This window comes from Clytia hemisphaerica, unplaced genomic scaffold, assembly GCF_902728285.1.
Source record: "Clytia hemisphaerica strain Z4C2 unplaced genomic scaffold, Clytia hemisphaerica genome assembly, whole genome shotgun sequence".
Classification (NCBI taxonomy): Eukaryota; Metazoa; Cnidaria; class Hydrozoa; order Leptothecata; family Clytiidae; genus Clytia; species Clytia hemisphaerica.
The window spans coordinates 2301806-2323088 of record NW_027104390.1 but is presented as its reverse complement, the minus strand read 5'-3'; the positions used below and the strand labels follow the sequence as shown (position 1 = coordinate 2323088).

The following is a 21283-nucleotide window of genomic DNA, read 5'->3' as shown; positions in this document are numbered from 1 at the left end:
GATTTTCTTTTTCTCGATGCATTTTGCTAAGCTGAATCGGTCAGGGTGTTAAAAAAGGTCAAAACAAAAAAAAAATTCAACACTTTGTGCATACTTTACCCCACTTTACACTTTGTGCTCCAGAGCTCAGGTCACTAAAGGTCACTATGGAAAATTTTCTCGATAACTTTCAGCCTACAAAAGACACAGAAGAATCTTCTCGAGATGGCTGGGGAGGAATGGTATGTATATAAATTTTCCATTTCATTTATAAAAAGTGACTAAATTTTTACCTTCAGTCAAAATGTTATGTAGCTATAATGGGCCATTCCAGTTTTTATTCTTTACCCCCCCCAATGGACGACATGGAATTTCCGTAGCAAATTGCTTTCAAGAAAGTCCGGAATTTCCGTAACAAATTTACAAAATACCTATCAAAACGGTGGAATTCCGTTACTGTAACCTAAAAAAATCATGGAATTCCAATACTTTAATGCAAAATTAAGTAAAATTCATGGAATTCCGATACTTTCTCTTTAAAGTTTGCCTGGAATTCCGTGCCAAAATTTATTTCAAAAATTGATGTCATCCATTAGGGGGTAATGTTTTTTTTCTGGAATGGCCCAATATAGTCTTCTTTTATTAGTGCCAGCTTTTCTATCCTATAACCAGGAGAAAGTTTTGGTACATAAATTTGCTAATTCTCCCACTTTTCCCATCAAAAAGTCAAAGTTTTGGTTAAAAAAGTTGTAAAAGTGTGACAGATTGGAAAAGTGGTAAGTTTTTTTCCCAAAACTTTCTCCTGTAATATACCAGGGGATGTCAATCGAACTCAATCGAATTCGATTTGGAGTCGAATCGATCAAATTCAATCGAAGTAAATCGAAGTGATTGTTCGAATCAATCGAACTCAATCGAAGTGATTGATGGAACAATCGAATTCAATCAAAATGGGAAAAAGATGTAAATCTTTGATCGTCTTCGATTGGATTCGATTTATTCAATCAATCACTTCAATTGGTTTCGATTGTTTGATCAATCACTTCGATTGAGTTTGATTGATTTGAACAATCACTTCAATTTACTTCGATTGATTTGATCACACATGGTGTTATTGTTCGGGCTTTTCACTAGTCCACTAACAAAAAAGGATGTCAATCGAAACCAATCGAAGTGACTGACCGAATCAATCGAAGCCAATCGAGCAGCTTGGTAAAATCCGTGTGTTTTCATTATGTAAACAAAAGTACTTACACATAGTTGTGACGTCGAGAAAGTCAAAACGGTAGAGAACATCGTAAATTCATTGTCAATTAAGTAGTATAAAAAAACGAATCAATCATAACCGGCATAACAGATTTCGTTTTCCCAAAGGAGAATTAAAAAAGGCACATTCATAGTGTCCTCCAGGGTTTGCTCCCCCCACCAAATTCTTGATTTTTTTAAATCTCCCCCCTCTTTTTTTTCCCCCTATGACTTTTCAGTTTTTTAGTTTCCCCCCTCTTTTTTGCTTTCCCCCTAGAAAATTCTGAAAATATCATTTCCCCCCCATATACCCATATAAATTTCTCAAATTTCAACCTGACACAGACGTGAAATTTTGCTGCAAAAGGAATACTAGACAAAATACACGAAAATTGGTTAATTTTCAATCATGATCTAATCACGGGTCAACCCATGCCATGTGAGGGGAATTGGGTAGTCAGTTCAAGGTGCTGCCGGGACACTCGTTAGTAAGCGTCTATAGTTGCGAGAATAGGCCTCTAAAGCCTCCTGCAACTCAACCAAATAGAAATAGAAATAGAAATAGAAACATCTAATGCGTGAGTGACTTTTTAAGCTATAAAAGTTGAATACCAGGCGACTGTATTCGAAAAACTTAATGTCAAAATGACTTATGGATAATTACTTCCCACTTTTAACGACTTTAAAATCAACAATCATCGTTCGTTACAATTCATTGCACATCGTGTTTTAGACGATTCCAATTTCAGATAACTTGAGCTCCACCGCAGATGATTGAAAAAGTCTTTTCTTTGTGTGCTTTAACTTCACAAACTTCGCCAATCCTGGTGGTGATGAGATTTATATGAGAGTAATCGTCACGAAAAGCGCTAATAAAATATCGAAAAATGGAGATTCCCAAGATTGGCGAAGGTATCTTAAATCTTGGTTAAAAAAAATCTCTTTGATATTTCTTTTTTTTTCTTTTGTTAATTGCTTACGTCATCGATGACTTGCAAGATATTTCTCATGATGAAAACACACAGATTTTACCAAGCAGTCTAGTACAATCGAACCAAATCAATCTTAAAATGATGTAAATCTTCGATTGACTTCGATTGTTTCGATCGATCACTTCGATTGGCTTTGATCGATTCGGTCAATCACTTCGATTGGTTTCGCTTATATTTGATTGGTTCGACAATCGAAATTTTTGATTGACATCCCCTGGAATATACTATTAGATAGTTCATATATTGCAGCCCTTTTCTGCCCTCACTGTGTTAGTAAGTATTTCTGGAATAACCAAAATGCATCTGGGGAAAACTCTCCAAAGCAGCTAAATCCAAGAAGACGCAAGTATTACACAGGCATTATTGTACCCCTAGCCCTAGTAGGGGTTAGGAGCCCTTCCTTTCAGCATTGGATGGCCAAACTGCACAACCTGGAAGAAGTTAGTAACTCCCACACCCAGTCAGTGGATGGTAAACCCTCCACCCCATGCCAGGACATATTAATGAATGGGGTTTATTTCAGTTCGGAAGATTGCATAGAATCGTGCAGCGCTGAAAGATTCTGCAACTTTAGTGTTGTCAAATTCAGCAATGTTTTCGATAAATTTTGCAACTTTTCTGTTGCTAAATTTGACGACACTTGTGTTGAGATAATCGTATGGGAAAACGCAACAGTCTTTTGAATAACTAAGTCTATGCATCTTTCATAGACCATTACCTCACAAAATTTCTTTTTTGCGGCTGAGTGACTTTTAAAAATAAGTTCACCCGGAAACAAGACTTTTTGGCCTCAACTGAAAAGGATTATCCAATCAATCAAATTAAGGTTTAGCATGAACATCCATGCCACGATTTGTTCTTCTTTATACATACTGAATAGCATGACGTTAAAATTGGCAATATGGAAAATTAAAGTTAGTTTAAATGCAACAAGCTTTTTTATTTCTAGGGTGGTTATATGCAAGCCAGGAAATCGAAACATCAAGACCAGTTTCAAACCTCATTTTCAAGGTAATATAGGAAAGATAAAATATGAGCTTTTTTATGAGCTCTTTCGAATTTTTGCACTGGAACTCAATATCAGTAAAAATGTAAAAAACAAGATTTCAAGAGGATTTCCATACGTATCCCTATATTTCATGAAAAAGGTTTAAAGATATAGTGTGGTTTTATTTTCATTAAATAATTAGGAGTTGATGTGAGAGCCCTAAAGAAAAGTCCCTATTCGTTGGGCATTGTAGTTGACCTCTTAAGTCAAGGGGCCTGTGATATCTTTCGAGTTCCAACAAAACTCAATTTTTACTTCAGGAAATGGAATTTTGCCTGGTGTTAGTAAGTGATTACTGATTTTTGCAAGACAAACTGCCAACAGGATGCTAGTAAAGTGATTGTGTATGAAATTAATAAGAGAAAAGTGAAAATATAAAAACTGATATTTGCATACAAATCTTAATTTAGCACTCTGTATACGTAATGATTATATTATACTGATTTGCTAATTTTGAACAATGCAAATTTCACTTCCATGAGTCTGTATGATTTTGAATGGCTAAAAAATTTTATCTCGGATTTTCAGTCAAAAAGAAAAGACACTTTTTTATTCTGCTACCGGCAGTTTCATGCCACTTTTGTGAAAATCTTCAGGCAACTAAAAATAAAAAATATACATTATCTATTTTGAAAAAACAATTCAATAGCTTCTTTTTATATGACGTCAATATTTCCGTCAAAAAGTTCAAGATTGAATTTACGACGATGGCGACATTTCTTCATGAATTCAGAACGTTTGTTCAGAAGATTGGATTTTCTAAATGCAAAGAACACTTGATATTCTCAACTTCAGTTGAGCTACAACCGGACAATGTCTGTCTGTCTGTCTGTCACAAAAACTTTAGGGCAGCCTGGAGACTTCAAAAATGGTCGGATTTGGCTGAAATTTGGCACACTTGTTCCTTGGCTTGGGTGAATATCTGGGGGTTTTGTTTTCTTCATTTTTTGAAATTTTTGATTTTTGGGGCCTGGGGACGAGTTTTTCGCCAAAACGAGGCCAAAACTTTGGGGCAGCCTGGAAACTTCAAATATTGTTCGATTTGGCTGAAATTTTGCACACCTGTTCCTTGGGTGAATATCTGGGGGTATTTTTTTTCATTTTTCAAAAATTTAGATTTTTGGGGCCTGGGGACAAGTTTTTCTCCAAAACGAGGCTATAACTTTGGGGAAGCCTGGAGACTTCAAAAATTGTTCGATTTGGCTGAAATTTTGCACACTTGTTTCTTGGGTGATTATCTGAGGATGTATTTCTTTTATTTTTTTAAAAATTCTGATTTTGGGGCCTAGGGACAAGATTTCGCCGAAACGAGGCTAAAACTTTGGGACAACCTGGAGACTTCAAAAATTGTTCGATTTGGCTGAAATTCTGCACACTTGTTCCTTGGGTGAATATCTGGGGTTCTACAATTGGGCCTATGAATAGTTTGAAGACACTGAAGTTGAGCCCAGTGCGTTGCGCACGTTCGACTATATTTTACAAATTTTACTTTTAGGAAATCTAACATTTTCAATGAAGTATCCATATGGGTTAACGGCTACACTGGTATGAAACTATTTCTGATCTAAATCTCATCTTTTGATCTACTTGACCAAATGAATTTTTATTGTTTTGCTTAATGACAAACAAAATAACCAGAAGCATTTTTGTTTTTTATTAAAAACTTTATATTCGACCTCACTCACAAGAGGTCATCATCAGAGTAAAAATCTAATACTTTTTTTGCTTAGGCGAGACCAATTTAATTCGTTGTTCTACGGGCAGATCGTTAGCAAAATATGGGTTGGTCGGTCGGTAAAATAAAAATAAATTTTTCATTTATCAGGGTTGGTAAAGTATCGAAAATGTTTTCCAAAAAATATCTGGTTCAAAAATTCACTTTTTTTATCTTCGATGAAGATCATAATAAAATCTTAGTGCATGGAATGCTTGATTTTCTAAATTTTTCGATTTCTTTAATTAATTTTCAGCTTTATTCAAATTTCATTCTTACAAATAAGTAGTGTGTATTGGAAATTCAATATTATTTTTTTTTGATTTTAGCAAAAATAGGGTCGGTCGGGACCGTAAACAACAAATTAAATTGGTCTCGCCTTAATGGTAAATGAAATTTTAAGAATGGTATGACATTTTTAAAATTCAGTTTAAAATTCGCTTTTCAAATTCAGAAAGGTGTATGAATGTTTTTTTGAAAACAAATACAAGAAAAACCTTTTTCACTGAAGCCCAATAAAATTAAAGATATTGTTTTGCCTTATTTTCATACATAGAACCATCATCAGATGAATTGCGCAAAATCATGGGAGAGCATGGAGGGAAATATCAACACTCGTTTTCAAAGACATATGTCACTCATGTCATCGCTACAAACCTACCCGACAGTAAAATCAAAAACTTGAAAAGGTAACTGAAAGGGAAGAAGTTCCAGGGTTAATTTTAGGTAAATAAATTAGCAAAAGATTCTTCCTTACTTCTGAAAGTTTGTCCGTACTGTCAGGTTTGATAGTATTGAATTATTTACAGATCATCAAGTCTTAGAAAGTCATCCAAAAATATCACAAATTTTTACTCTTTTGGTAAACCCAGACCCTTAAGACCCTTGAGACTTTTGAATTCTACTTAGAATTTGTTCATGTTGTGGCCAGTAAAGAATTTTGTTTGAAAAACCAATACAGTTGGTATTTTGATCAGTTGGTTATATGATTATTACTGTGAATTAGACCAATGTTAAAACAAAATTTTAAAATTAAAAAAAGATTATGAATCAGCTTTGTTTTAAATTTTTTAGAAATGATAAAGTTGTCCGACCGAATTGGATTGTTGACAGGTTTGTTTTACTTCTAGACTGTTTTTTTTTTGAGATAATGAATTTGAAAACAATGTGCTCATGGTAAATTTAGGTGCAGTGATATCTTTACTTTCAGGTGTCTAATAAAAAGGAAGGTTGAAATAAATAGGGAAATGATAGATAAACGTGGGGTCCTAGTTGCCGGGGAATGAAATTATACTTCAAAATACCTTCAAGAGAAACTAAAAATATTCAAACTCAGGCAATTTAGAGGAGAATGAGCGACTCTTCTTTTGACAGTTAAAATATTTTTAAAGATTATTTACCCGGAATCAATGGGGTAGGAAAAAACTACAAAATGAAATATCAGACTATTAAGAACCATTAGTTCAATACTTGAAAATCTGCAACCTCTAGAAAAATAGCATATTCAAGCTGACCATATGACCATATACAACATTTTATAGTTTCAGTAGGTATAGGTTTACTATTTAGGCTTCTGTGGTAAAACTTTTAGGGTTGCCACTGTTTTTTAACTTTAATTTACAAAAAATATTTTTTTTGTGTATAGCTTGAAAGCTGGACGCCTACTATCAATTGACAAGTATCTTCTATACTCGGTCAACAAGAGGGATGGAAATGTTCTTAGTTTCCAGTCTCTCAAGACGAAGCAGCCATCTTTGGATAGTGGTTTTGGGTCCGAATCATTACCAGCTCCCTCCAAACATGCTAACGATATCACAACAGACAATGCTGACATCATTGACCAAGACTCAAATAAAACCTGTCATCAACAACCTATACTATCAAAACATGACTACTCAACTAAACCAAAAAGTACCATCAAATCGCCATTAAAAGCTGGACAAGACAATTTTATATCTGAATATTACACTCATTCGAGACTTCACCATTTATCAATGTGGAAAGCTGAGTTGAAAAAATTTACAGATAGTATCCAGAAGAAAAGAGTTTCCTCCACCAAAACAGTACCATCTCACTTTTCCCGTCAAACACTCATAATGCATGTTGATCTTGATTCATTTTTTGTTTCTGTTTCATTGAAATTGAATTCAGAACTTCGAGGAAAACCAGTAGCAGTTTGCCATTCAACGAGTCAAGGTAAAATGAAGTCCTTTAATACTCGATTTTAGGAAAATTCCCTTCTTTATAGAAGCTTTTGATAATTTTGCGCCGTGATGGCAAAGAAAAATTCACTTCTTTTCTCATTTGCTTGAAAAAAAATTTCACTTGAAAGGAGTTTTTTGCTTTTTGCTGGGTTGTACTGTGATAAAATACCTGTGATATACCTTATCGGGGAAAACTTCGTCGGTGAAAAATATTCGCCACTTGCCCAAAATTTCGTCACTTTTCCCTGACGAAGTTTTCCTCGATAAGGTACCTAAACTATGCATATGTAGAGAGAGCCGACGGCTTTTGCTTTTATTGTGATTTTACAGCGGTAAAAAAGATACCTTGCTTATATTTCAGGTCCCAATACTGGAAGTTCTTCATCATTTTCTGAAATCGCATCTTGCAATTACGAAGCTCGTCAATATGGTTGTCGAAACGGCATGATGTTAAACCGCGCAAAAAGTCTCTGTCCAAACCTTATCTGTGTACCGTACCAATTCGAAGAGTACCGCGATGTCTCGCAAAAGTTTTACGAGGTTTTAGCTTCTCACACGACTTTTATTGAGGCTGTAAGTTGTGACGAAGCGTTGATGGATATATCGAAGTTGATTTCTGGAGAAGGTACTGGGACTAGTTCATTTACTGAATAAGATAAGGATTACATAACAGTCTAAGCAACATAGTGTCCCCCCTTTATATTTACAAGCTTTCCAAAACTTTAAAATTGATTTTTATGTTACCATATGGGGGAAACCACCAAATCGTCAAATAACTGGGGGAAACTAAAAAAGAGGGGGAACTGGTAAATTTTTGAATATGATGGGGGATAAAAAAGAGTGGGGATTCGAGAAAAATTTGGATTTTTAGTAGGGGGAACCAACAATAATTTTGGTGTAATGTGACAAAGCAGAGTTTGGTTTCCCCAATCAATTTACCCATGAACCTCATTCCGGGTATGTCAATTTCTATGAAATCTTGCTTATAACGGTACTAAGCAAGACAGTGTGAAATTCTTTTCCATGGTCAAACTCTAATTCTGCAAGACTATTAAAGTTCTTTTATCATTCAGATGACAATGAAGTGAAGGAGTTGGCGGAGAAGATACGATCAGAGGTGCTGGAGAGTACTGGTTGCACAGCCTCTTGTGGTATTGGTAACTCCGTGCTCATTGCCAGGCTTGCTACAAGAAGAGCTAAACCTGATGGTGTTCATTATGTACTGGATAACGATATTCCCGAGTTTATTGGTAAGGAGCTTTTCACTTATTCAATTTCAAACTGCAAGGCTGATTAAAAAAAACATCTTGACTTGACTTGACCAAGATATCGATGCCAAAGGCTAAACCATCTGGAAATATTAAAATTTGGATTTTTTGCTCTGAGCTATGCAATGATTCTACAGACAAAAAATCTGAAACCATCTGATAATCTGATCATCTCTTTAAGTATCAAATCCAAATCATTTCGAATCACTTTTGATTAATTTATTTCTAGCATGTCAGAAGGTGATTGACCTTCCCGGTATCGGGCGTGCACAAGGTGAAAAGTTTACCGCCCTCAACATTCAAACATGCAAAGAACTTCAAATGTTGTCTTTAACACAACTCCAGAAAGAGTTCGGACCGAAACAAGGAGATACTCTGTACAAATTTTGTCGTGGTAAAGATGACCGTGGTTTGAAATTGGAGCACGAGAGAAAGAGTGTGTCCGCGGAAATTAATTACGGAATGAGGTTTAAAGAGGTATCTGTTAATATGTATTAAAGAGATACTCTCGGGTACCTAATAGCCGTCCCCCCCGCTAATTAATTTTTCGAAAATTTTCCACCCAGGACATTCTTATTCCAACCCCCCCTCCCCGCTTTTTAATTTTTGGGAAAATGTTTTTGGAAGTTCCCTTTTTTGTCCTAATTCAGCTGTATTAGCCTCCTTTTCAAAAAATTTCCAACCAGGACATTTTTATTCCAATCCCCCCCCCCCCCCCGCTTACCCCCGCTTATTACGTTTTGAGATTTTTTCCAAACCCCCCCCCAGCTTATTCCAATCCCCCCGGCTATTAGGTACCCGAGAGTAATGGTCGATACTTGACGTGGACAACCAAATAGTAAATTAGGACGTTTAAACAGCCTTTTGATCGTCTTCACGGTGTTTGGGCCACAAATTGAAAAGTAAATTAGAAGGGTTCGGAATTTGAACTGAGAGCCCTTTATCTGTGGCGTTAACGCCTTAGGTCACTCGGTAGTTGCTCTGTTTATTCATAGAGCTAAAAGGAGAACTATCTTAAAACTCCGTGTCTGGAATTGAAATCTGCTTATGGTAACGACAATGCTATGATCTGTGTTGGATGGATTATAGTACACAAGGTCAAGATATGAAGTTTTATTTCTGATGATCTAGAGTCTTCTGAAACTTTCTTTTTTAAGTACGAGGAAGTTGATCGCTTCATGAAAGAACTCTCACAAGAAGTTTCAAAACGGCTGAAGGAGGTTTCCAAAAAAGGAAGTCAAATCACATTGAAGGTAAGAAAATTAACAAATCAATATTTGAAATTCCAAGAAGATATCCAGCAAAGAACATGTTTCATTCTATCTTCCCAGTTTCTAATCAGGTCATTTTATGATCTAAAAGTCAAAGGTTTTCGTTAACAATTAATCTTTACGTTTTCTAACAGACGATGACAGGAATCACCCAAGATTCTTTACTTTGGTTACAATTGTGACGCTTCGTCCTCTCCGTTTCTTCTTTCAAATAAGAGGAATCTACAATCACTGATTTTAGAGCGAGCTTGAAATGATGTCGTGAATACTGTTCTTCATTGCTTAACAGGTGATGATTCGGAAGAAGGATGCAATGGATCCTGCCAAATACATGGGTCATGGAATATGCGATCATTTCTCGAAAGGTGTCAGTTTACCAGAACCTACAAGTGACCCTCTTGTCATTTCGAAGAACTGTGTGAGCATTTTGAAAACACAGAAAATTCCTGCGTCAGATCTTCGTGGTATAGGGATTCAAATGACCAAATTATGTGACAGTTCGTCGGCTTCTACATCAAATACGTTGATGAAATTTGCACAGAAAGTAACTGCCGAGCAACTTCACCAGCGGGATAGGATCGTAAAGGTAATTTCTTACCAAATAATTGTAACATTTAGACCCGATAATAGAAAAATAAAATTTTGAAAAAGATATATATATATATATCATCTATATATATATAATCCTTTGTAGGTCGAAAACTGAGGAACAGATAATGTGTTTTTTTTTTAAAATATTTTTTGACTCATATTGAGTTACTTCTTCCCATCTTAACCCATATTGAGTTACTGTCTTCCTTAAAGTCATTTTAGATCACTAGTTTTACATTGACGGATTTCTATGTCATCATATTTTCCTTTTCTACTCCAACCTGATTGATTTTCTGTAAATGTTCATTCTAGTTTTCTGTTGTATTTGTATTGTCTTTTTGTTTTGTGGGTTTTTGTCTTTATTGTTTCAATTTTGAGTAGTTGAAGGTTTTATACTTCTAGACTATATATAGTATGAAAATAAAATGTTTTCTCCTGTCAGATCTACAAACAACAAAGAATGGCCGAATTCTTTTTCCTCTTAGAGAGACGATGTTATAATGAAAGGGTAATTAGTCCTCTCTGGGTCCCTCTGTCTTTATCCTGGCTTGGGACAGGCTGACTGTCATTCAAGACAGTCAGGCGACATTACCCCAGCGGCCTGTACAAGATGACAACAAACTCCAGGTAGACTGACAGGAGAAGAAACAAAAAATGAATCAACGAAGGTGTAAACACCTTAGACTCCTTGGAGCCGACTGCACTAGACACCAGGCAGGGGACATCCTCGACATCCTGATGTACTAGGCAAAATATATATAGTATGAAAATAAAATGTTTTCTCCTGTCAGATCTACAAACACCAAAGAATGGCCGAATTCTTTTCCTCTTAGAGAGACGATGTTATAATGAAAGGGTAATTAGTCCTCTCTGGGTCCCTCTGTTTATCCTGGCTTGGGACAGGCGGACTGTCATTCAAGACAGTCAGGCGACATTACCCAGCGGCCTGTACAAGATGACAACAAACTCCAGGTAGACTGACAGGAGAAGAAAACAAAAAATGAATCAACGAAGGTGTAACCACCTTAGACTCCTTTGGAGCGACTGCACTAGACCACCAGGAGGGGACATCCTCGCACATCCTGATGTACTAGGGCAATATATATAGTATGAAAATAAAATGTTTTCTCCTGTCAGATCTACAAACAACAAAGAATGGCCGAATTCTTTTTCCTCTTAGAGAGACGATGTTATAATGAAAGGGTAATTAGTCCTCTCTGGGTCCCTCTGTTATCCTGGCTTGGGACAGGCTGACTGTCATTCAAGACAGTCAGGCGACATTACCCCAGCGGCCTGTACAAGATGACAACAAACTCCAGGTAGACTGACAGGAGAAGAAAACAAAAAATGAATCGACGAAGGTGTAAACACCTTAGACTCCTTTGGAGCCGACTGCACTAGACACCAGGCAGGGGACATCCTCGCAACATCCTGATGTACTAGGCAAATATATATAGTATGAAAATAAAATTTTCTCCTGTCAGATCTACAAACAAACAAAGAATGGCCGAATTCTTTTTCCTCTTAGAGAGACGATGTTATAATGAAAGGGTAATTAGTCCTCTCTGGGTCCCTCTGTCTTTATCCTGGCTTGGGACAGGCTGACTGTCATTCAAGACAGTCAGGCGACATTACCCCAGCGGCCTGTACAAGATGACAACAAACTCCAGGTAGACTGACAGGAGAAGAAAACAAAAAAATGAATCAACGAAGGTGTAAAACACCTTAGACTCTTTGGAGCCGACTGCACTAGACACCAGGCAGGGGACATCCTCGCACATCCTGATGTACTAGGCAAATATATATAGTATGAAAATAAAATGTTTTCTCCTGTCAGATCTACAAACAACAAAGAATGGCCGAATTCTTTTTCCCTTAGAGAGACGATGTTATAATGAAAGGGTAATTAGTCCTCTCTGGGTCCCTCTGTCTTATCCTGGCTTGGGACAGGCTGACTGTCATTCAAGACAGTCAGGCGACATTACCCAGCGGCCTGTACAAGATGACAACAAAACTCCAGGTAGACTGACAGGAGAAGAAAACAAAAAATGAATCAACGAAGGTGTAAACACCTTAGACTCCTTTGGAGCCGACTGCACTAGACACCAGGCAGGGGACATCCTCGCACATCCTGATGTACTAGGCAAATATATATAGTATGAAAATAAAATGTTTTCTCCTGTCAGATCTACAAACAACAAAGAATGGCCGAATTCTTTTTCCTCTTAGAGAGACGATGTTATAATGAAAGGGTAATTAGTCCTCTCTGGTTCCCTCTGTCTTTATCCTGGCTTGGACAGGCTGACTGTCATTCAAGACAGTCAGGCGACATTACCCCAGCGGGCCTGTACAGATGACAACAAACTCCAGGTAGACTGACAGGAGAAGAAAACAAAAATGAATCAACGAAGGTGTAAACACCTTAGACTCCTTTGGAGCCACTGCACTAGACACCAGGCAGGGGACATCCTCGCACATCCTGATGTACTAGGCAAAATATATATAGTATGAAAATAAAATGTTTTCTCCTGTCAGATCTACAAACAACAAAGAATGGCCGAATTCTTTTTCCTCTTAGAGAGACGATGTTATAATGAAAGGGTAATTAGTCCTCTCTGGGTCCCTCTGTCTTTATCCTGGCTTGGGACAGGCTGACTGTCATTCAAGACAGTCAGGCGACATTACCCCAGCGGCCTGTACAAGATGACAACAAACTCCAGGTAGACTGACAGGAGAAGAAAACAAAAAATGAATCAACGAAGGTGTAAACACCTTAGACTCCTTTGGAGCCGACTGCACTAGACACCAGGCAGGGGACATCCTCGCACATCCTGATGTACTAGGCAAATATATATAGTATGAAAATCAATTGTAAAAGGGGTTACGCACGATACGAAAATCTCGTGTTCGCAAGCGAAAGGTTTTTTACACTACATACCGTAGGATTGTTAAACTTCCTTATTCCCAGCGAAACGTTCCGATTGCTAGTGTACAACAGAAAAGGACCAAAACGCCACAAAAGTAGATTTAACACCGATTTTAGCCGGAGACGGGGCCGTATGTTCCCGGGGGGGGGGGGTACTAGGTTTGCGAGGTGACGGGTATGTCCGAGCCGAAAATCGACCCTTTGAGAGACAAAATCTTGGTGATTTTGGGACCCTTTGAGAGACTTTTTCCTAAATTTTGGTCCATTTTTTCCAAATTTTGGTTTGATTTTCACCAAATTTTGGTCAAAATATTTGGAAATCGTGACCCTTTGAGAGAGAAATTTTTGATTTTCGTGATTTTGGGACCCTTTCAGAGACTAACTTTTGAATTTTTACCCCTTTGAGAGACTTTTGAGGAATGAGAAAAGGTACCCTTATGGCTCGCACATACCCGGCACCCATTTTGCCTACGTACCCCCCCCCCCCCCCCGGGGTATGAGAAAGTTAGCCATTTTAAAAAGTTGTACCCAGCCGTTTGGGTGATGCGTGATCGGGAAATAATTCGAGGCATGATTTGGGCTATTGTCGCGATATTTGCATGGTGAACAAACCTTTTTTGGTAATTTTCATGATCGTCACGAGAGCAAGGAAAATTTCTATCAATGCATTTTAAACATGTACAAACTCTGGTGAACCAAAAGAAAGTTGATATTCTATTTTCAAAACAAACTGCTTTTTTGAAGTTTTTTAACTCAAATATCTTAAAATTTCAACCTAAAATACTTTTTCTCTTTTCTCGTTTTCTTAAATCAGGGGGTAATGTATATCTACAAAAATTGATCTTGTTCATCAAAAATTGAGAATATTTTACGATAAGAAAACCAAAGGAAAATTTATATTTTCAAAATAGATGAAATATTTTGCATATACTTTCATATGTAAAATATTGGAAAAAAGGTTTAATATATAAAATATTGGAGAAAAGGTAAAATATATAAAATATTGAAAAAAAGGTAGAAAATTATAGCATCCAAAAGTTACATTTTTTGAAATGCATGTCAAAAACTTTCAAAACAGGGAAACAATTTCATAATTTCAAACATACACTTTTTTTAATATAAGAACAATTTTATAAGAACAACGAGGCTCAAAATCGCCAAAAAATAAGAACAATTTAAGAACAATGGTGAGCCTGAAACTACTCAATTTAAATCAATTTAGGGGTCAAAGTAATAAAAATTGGGTATAATTCCTAAAATACCTGACTTACATCCTATTAATAAGAACATGATAGAAGCTCAAAGCAGCAAAAAAAAAAGAACAGTCGAGGCTCAGAAAATTTTCACTGGTTCTTATATAAAAAAAGTGTAATGCAAAAGAAGAAAAAAAATCTCATATATACTGGGAAACCTTTTCATAATCTGAAAGAACGTCGAAATAGTGGGGGGAAATTTTTAAAATTGCTCGATTTTTTTAGTCAAAGCACTTGTTATACATTTTTGGAAAGCTAAGGGGTAGGGGAATCAAAATAACTTGGGTGCCAATTTTTTTTTCGGACAGTGTTTTTAAAGATTAATATCTCGAGTTAGGTAAAGAAATCACCTATACTCGCAATATATCACTAATCCTAATTTTTTGAGAGCTTTTCAAAAATATACAACAGGTCTCCGTTTTCTCAAGCTAAAATTTTCATTAATTTTTTCACCCTATGATTTTTGCCTGAGGCCGTTGTATTTGTCCGAAAATCACACCAAAGTGTCCGGAAAAAAATTGGCACCCAAGTTATTTTGATTCTCCTACCCCTTAGCTTTCCAAAAATGTATAACAATTGCTTTGACTAAAAAGGTCGAGCGACCTCAAAAAAAACGAACAAATTTCCCCCTACTAAAAGGAAAAAATTCCCCTAGCAGAAGGCATTTTGTAATTTTCGAAAGCATGCTGCAAAAGCAAAACATGTCACATAATTGGCAATCATAATTTCCAAAATTTCCAAAAAGAAAAAAAGTCTTCATGCCAGGATATTGCTTGAAAAACTTTTCAATTGAGGCGAAAATAAAAAAGTGTAGCGTTTCTGGAAACCAACCGGGTGAAAAATAATAATTTTCTGATCTGGCCGCAGACTATGGGTTCATCTATATAGTTCATTATAAAAAAAATCAAGTTGGAGCATTTAAGCTATAAAAGTAGTTTGGTTAGATATTCCCACTTGTAGATCAAGAATTGTTTGTTAGTTAGTAGTTGATACATTAGTATATTCAGGGCTTACTTCATACTGTTTGTACATAAAAGTTATTGTTAAAGTTCTATTTCAATGATCTTATATATTACTTAAGTCATGAAAAAAATCAAATAAAAATTTTTTTTCTGGCCGGCCGCATCAAAGCTTTTTTCCTTCACCCGCATTCCAGAAACACTACATTTTTTGCCTGACAGCTAAACTTTTCTTATACATTTTTTAAATGCATGTGGAAGAAAATGTCAAGTTAACGACAAACATTATCCACATTTTAAACACACGGGAAGAAAATGTCCAAGTTCACAGCAAAAATTTCCACGTTTTAAAAGCACGTGAAAGAAAATGTCCAAATTCACAGCAAAAATTTCCACGTTTTAAAAAACGCATGCGGAAGAAAATATCCAAATTCACAACCAAAAGTTTTCCACGTTTTAATCGCACGTGGAAGAAAATGTCCAAATTCACAACCAAAGGTTTTCCACGTTTAAAATGCACGTGGAAGAAAATCTCCAAATTCACAGCAAAAGTTTCCATCCACGTTTTAAAAAACGCATGTGCAAGAAAATGTCAAAACTCACAACCAAAAGTTTTCCAAGTTTTAAATGCATGTTGAAGAAAATGTCCAAATTCATAACCAAAAGTTTTCCACGTTTAAAACGCACGTAGAAGAAAATGTCCACCAAATTCACAGCAAAAATTTCCACGTTTTAAATTAAACGCACGTGCAAGAAAATGTCCAAATTCACAACCAAAAGTTTTCCACGTTGCATTTTTAAAACATCAATCATCAATCAGTAAATTTAGCTCTGGTTTTAAATTTTTACATTAAAGCTAACCAGTTCATATCCAACCACAACACCGGATAAAATATCCTGTTTTTCAAGAAGAGATTGGATTCATAACCAAACGAAACATCAAATTCAGGAAGGAATAATAAGAAAACTTCATCATCAACCATTTCTTGTAACAATCACACAAAAATCATGATCCAATTCAACTCATTAAAGCATAAAAACCAAAGAAAAATAGCGAAGAGCGGTAGCAACCAGTTGTTTATTTTTGCCGCCATCTTTGTTTTGACTATTAAAAGGCAGTATGGTCCGATCAACAATACGATTCCGAACCGAGCGACGTTTCCCGATCGAGAAGGATACTTATATTTTCCTTTAACGTTTCTCGAAGAAATGACGTATTCATCGTCGTATGAAAAACATCCTACTGTTTTTCACGCCGGAGCTCGATTTAAAAAGAGATTTGGAAAAAATCCAATACGTAATGCTTCCAACAGACAGTCGGGTACAGGCGATAATTCTCCATATTGGGACTTAAGACAGTTGCACACGACGACGAAAGTCTGAATGGAAACGAGGCTGAAAAAGGGTAAAAATCGATTTTATCACTCCGCATATCAGCTTTTTTTCCCGCGCTTTTGCCAAAAGAATCGCACTCGCTCGCTGCGCTCGCTCGTGCGTAATAAAATGTTTTCTCCTGTCAGATCTACAAACAACAAAGAATGGCCGAATTCTTTTTCCTCTTAGAGAGACGATGTTATAATGAAAGGGTAATTAGTCCTCTCTGGGTCCCTCTGTCTTTATACAAATATATATACAAATAGTTTAGATCTTTTGTCATCATTTGATACCACATACCTGGTTTCCATTTTATGAATATTCATCCTGAGCATGTTGTGTTGTTGTGTCCTCTTTTTGGTATTGTTTTGTCTCTTTTTGTTTATTACATTTTTTGAATAGTTGAAGGTTCAATACTTCTTTGACTATATATATGATACGGGTTATTTTTGAAAGTAGCAAACACATTATTGTCCTAAAACAACTTAGCTATTACCGGAGCCAGTTCCTGCACGGGTCTTTAAAGTATACGATACGGATTAATTTTTAGTTTGCGAACTTCCAATTCGTGGGTGGTGAGTGGTAACAACAATACACAGCTTGAACTTTCTTTATCTATTGTTTCACTTGTTTAAAATGTTTATTTTATTTCTTCGTGTAAAAATAACCATCTATAACTTTACTACATCAGGCTTCTGAAAAAGTACCGTCGCAACCACCAAAAACCGTCAAAGAAAAGCGTCTACCGTCAATCAATACTTTCATTCGGCGACATGACGACGACGGTTCTGGTAATCATCAGCAGCAAAATCTTTTTCAACAATTATCACCAAAGAAGAACCCTCCTTTACCAAACATTTCTGTTGATCAACACGCTTCACCACCACAACCTGACATTGGAAACCAACCGGAAACCAAAGGTGCAGATTCAACATCATTTCAGGTAAGACAGACTGTTCTATTTTTTTCTTGCCACTCTCATCTCAGCCTAATCAAATTGTTCCTAAAATTGAGGTTTTGTAAGCTATTGACCACTTCATATCAACATAACAAACACCTAAGTTAGCTAAGTTTTAAAAGCGACTTGGACTTTGATAATTATATCAATCGTCCTCTTCCATTTTTACAGGACATTTCAATGAGCCAATGGGATCCAGACGTTTTGAGTGAGCTACCTGAACACATACAACAAGAATTGAAACAGCAAATGAAAATACACAAAACATTAACAACAAGCAGCGTTCCGTCCAAAATCAATACAAGTCCATCAACATCGAAGACAAGCAAAGCAAACACTAACAGTCCTTCCGCCAAATCAAGAAGTAATGCTAAAATCTATGCTAATCAAAACCATAAAAACATCTTCAAAAAGGGTCGTGGACGGCCAAAGAAAATTGATAAGATTTTTACAGATTCGAATAAGTATGGAACTATTCTTGATACTATGAGTGCAACAAGACTTGTGAAATCGACTAAAGGTCCACAAGAAGTAGTTGAGGAAATACAAACTAACACTGCTTCACAAAGACCAGGGTTCCTATCTCCAGAAAGAGTTGACATGGATGTTTTAAATGAACTACCTGAGGAAATTCGTAATCAGATTTGGAACGATTTGAAAAAGACGTCAGTCAATTTCAAGAAACCAAAATCAAATCATCAGCCTGTTGCCTCGTCTTTGTCAACTTTACCGGGCAGATGTTCAACTACTTCTACCTCCACCACCATTGGAAATACTAAAAATGTTAATCAACTTCCATCTTCTTCGACTTCTAAACATGGCCACTCTCCTGCCAAGCAGAACTCTATTCAGAAAGATACGTTCAGCTCTTCATCACTGAATAAAGATGTCAGTAACCATTTATCCGTTGAACAGGCTTCAGGTTTAGTGAAGGCAAGCTCTACAGGGAGTTCTGCAGCTTCCCCTATAAGAATAAACACCGGGTCAGCCACGTTGATACAGAGACAAGTTATTCCTGATATTGTGTCACCCTCACAGCTGGATGCTTCGTTTTTAAGAGCACTTCCTGAAAAAATGAGAGCAGAAATATTGGAAGAATCGAGAAACGTCAAAAAGAAAAGACCGTCAGATGACATTATATCTATAGGGAAAAGAACTAAAACAGTAGCTTCTTGTGATGAAAGATTACCGGATCTGGAAATCGCTGAATCAGCAGATTCCAACGACAAACAAAAAACGTGTGTTGAGGATATGATGCTTTTATCTCCTTCAGCTATGGATCAAAGTGTTTTAGAAGCCTTACCAAATACGATTAGAAATGAGATTTTAAACGAATCAAAACAGCGGAAAATATCACGTGATCAATTCACTATCCAATCAAAACAACAGACAGCAAAATTAATTTCTACCGACAATAGAATAGCAAAGGAAAACATTTTCCCGATAAATGATGATTTAGAGAGGCGTGCTGAGAAGTTGATTCAAGTTTTACCAGCTTTCCATGGAGCCAAAACGTATGAAGAAGTGAAAAGTTTGTTACGTGAATGGACCACTGAATGCGACGGTAAACCCTCTTTTGAATTGTGTTGAATGTTGCTAAAGTTATTCCCAGGGTCCCCAACTAACAATGTGAAATTACAGTCCCTGAAATCGAACATCTATAGCTCAAATGTCTTCTTAACTCAAACAAATTTGTGCCCCCCCCCCGTGTTATTTTTTCGAAATTTTCATACATTGGAGTCTCCATACATCGAACATGAACGGAAAACAAAAATGTGTTCGAGTAAAGGAAATTTCGAGTTATGGAGTAAGGTTTATAATGCATTGTTTTACTGAAGGGACCATAAAGCTTTTTCCAGTTAAGGAGACATTCGAGTTTTAGAGGTTCCAATTAAATAGACTCCACTGTATTATTACAATTGCCGGGCCGGACGGCGTTTTCAGGTGGTCAAATTGGCCGTTATCCATCTCTTCCGACCGGAGAACAAGCTTGCAAAATATCTAAGATGTGGCACCAAATATTACTTTTTGGAACTCTATAGACTAATTGTCTTTAAAATGTCTCTATATTTCGAACCTCTCTCATTCGAATCTTTAAGAAATTCAAAAAAATTATTGGTCCCTTAAAGATCGTGGAAAGTCAATTTATGAGTAGGTGTCCATTCATTTCCTCTGTCTTCTTTTGTACAGATGTCCCTGACACAGAAGATGTTGAGGAAGTCGAACGCTATTTCCACGAATTGTTGAACAGTTATAACATGGAAACACTATTCCTTTTATTGAAATTCACCAAAAGGTTTGTGGATTTGCACTAATCTTTACTTACAAAGTATCCAAAGGGACCGTCCACATAGTACGTACGCACTAAGGGGGGGCCTTATCGAAAGCGTATGCTTGCGTACAGGGGGAGGAGAGGGGTCAAAGGAAAATGTACGTACGCAGAGAAAATTTTTTTCATAGCCCTTTTTTGCTTGTTTTTTTTGTCGAGTTTTATGCTTCTTATACGCATCAAGGAAAAGAAAAAGTTTCATGATAAACATTGAGTTTTATGTATGAAACCAAACGATTTGAATTCGAAATTTTCTTCAACCAAGGGGGGGATACCCATTTGCATACAGGGGGAGGGGGTACTCGATTTTCGACATTTTAGTGCGTACGTACTATGTGGACGGCCCCAAAGTTCGATTGTAAACTTGCTGACGGAGTCTGCCAAGACCTGCCGTAAACTTAAGATGACAATCTTAGACTTGTTTTCGCCTTAAAAATTTACCATAATTTCTTGAACCCAGACATGTTGAAGAAAAAATGATTTCTCCAGCAACAAATTCAAAAAAAGAATACTATTCCATCACCTAGCAACAGTGTCATATGACGAATCTGGCTACCTGTTTGGAGACTTTCTTCCTTTAGGATAGCATGCTAGACGTAGAAAATAATCAAAAAATGTAGTTTATAATACAAACTGATGTTATCACATAATAATTATCGTATTATCATATAACACCCATGTTACTGTATTACACGGATTATAAACGACTCGACAGTCTATTCTTAGGCCGCTTTCACGCAACATCTTGTATACCGTAGTACACATTTACTTATTCGATATTTTTCAGATTGTTTACGTCAAAACCTTTAAAATGGCATGAAGCTTTCAATGAACTACATTCGAAAACACAAGAGACAATCAAATTAATGTATAATGGAAAGCTACCCGTTGACCCGTTTAATCTCGATTGATTGAGATAGGTTTTTTCAAGCTTGTACATATTTACGATTCAATTTTATATTAAAAAAACGATATTGCGGTGTGCAGTTATGTTATGAAAGGTATTATTTTTCACTGTTTAATAACTCATTTTTGTGGGTAGCCATTCCCGGGAAGGGTAGTAAAACAACAAACTAGCGAGGACAAGCATGAAAATGACGTGTGCATTCTGCGATCTATTTATAACTCTACGGACCAAAATCGGTTTGGGGACTAAACCAATTAGGCCGTAA

General features: G+C 36.4%; 1 protein-coding gene across 1 annotated transcript; it reads left to right on the top strand.

Moving 5' to 3' along the window:
• The first annotated feature begins 20 nt into the window (after positions 1–20).
• LOC136819708 (DNA repair protein Rev1-like) lies at positions 21–21028 on the top strand. The gene is made up of 15 exons (XM_067075948.1): positions 21–221; positions 3166–3227; positions 4760–4809; positions 5535–5667; positions 6053–6091; positions 6624–7174; positions 7544–7807; positions 8256–8432; positions 8680–8927; positions 9608–9703; positions 10011–10307; positions 17516–17767; positions 17954–19346; positions 19973–20078; positions 20899–21028. Exons 1-15 carry the CDS (start codon positions 147–149, stop codon positions 21020–21022), a joined length of 3867 nt encoding a protein of 1288 aa, XP_066932049.1. The 5' UTR covers positions 21–146; the 3' UTR covers positions 21023–21028.
• Positions 21029–21283: the final 255 nt, after the last annotated feature.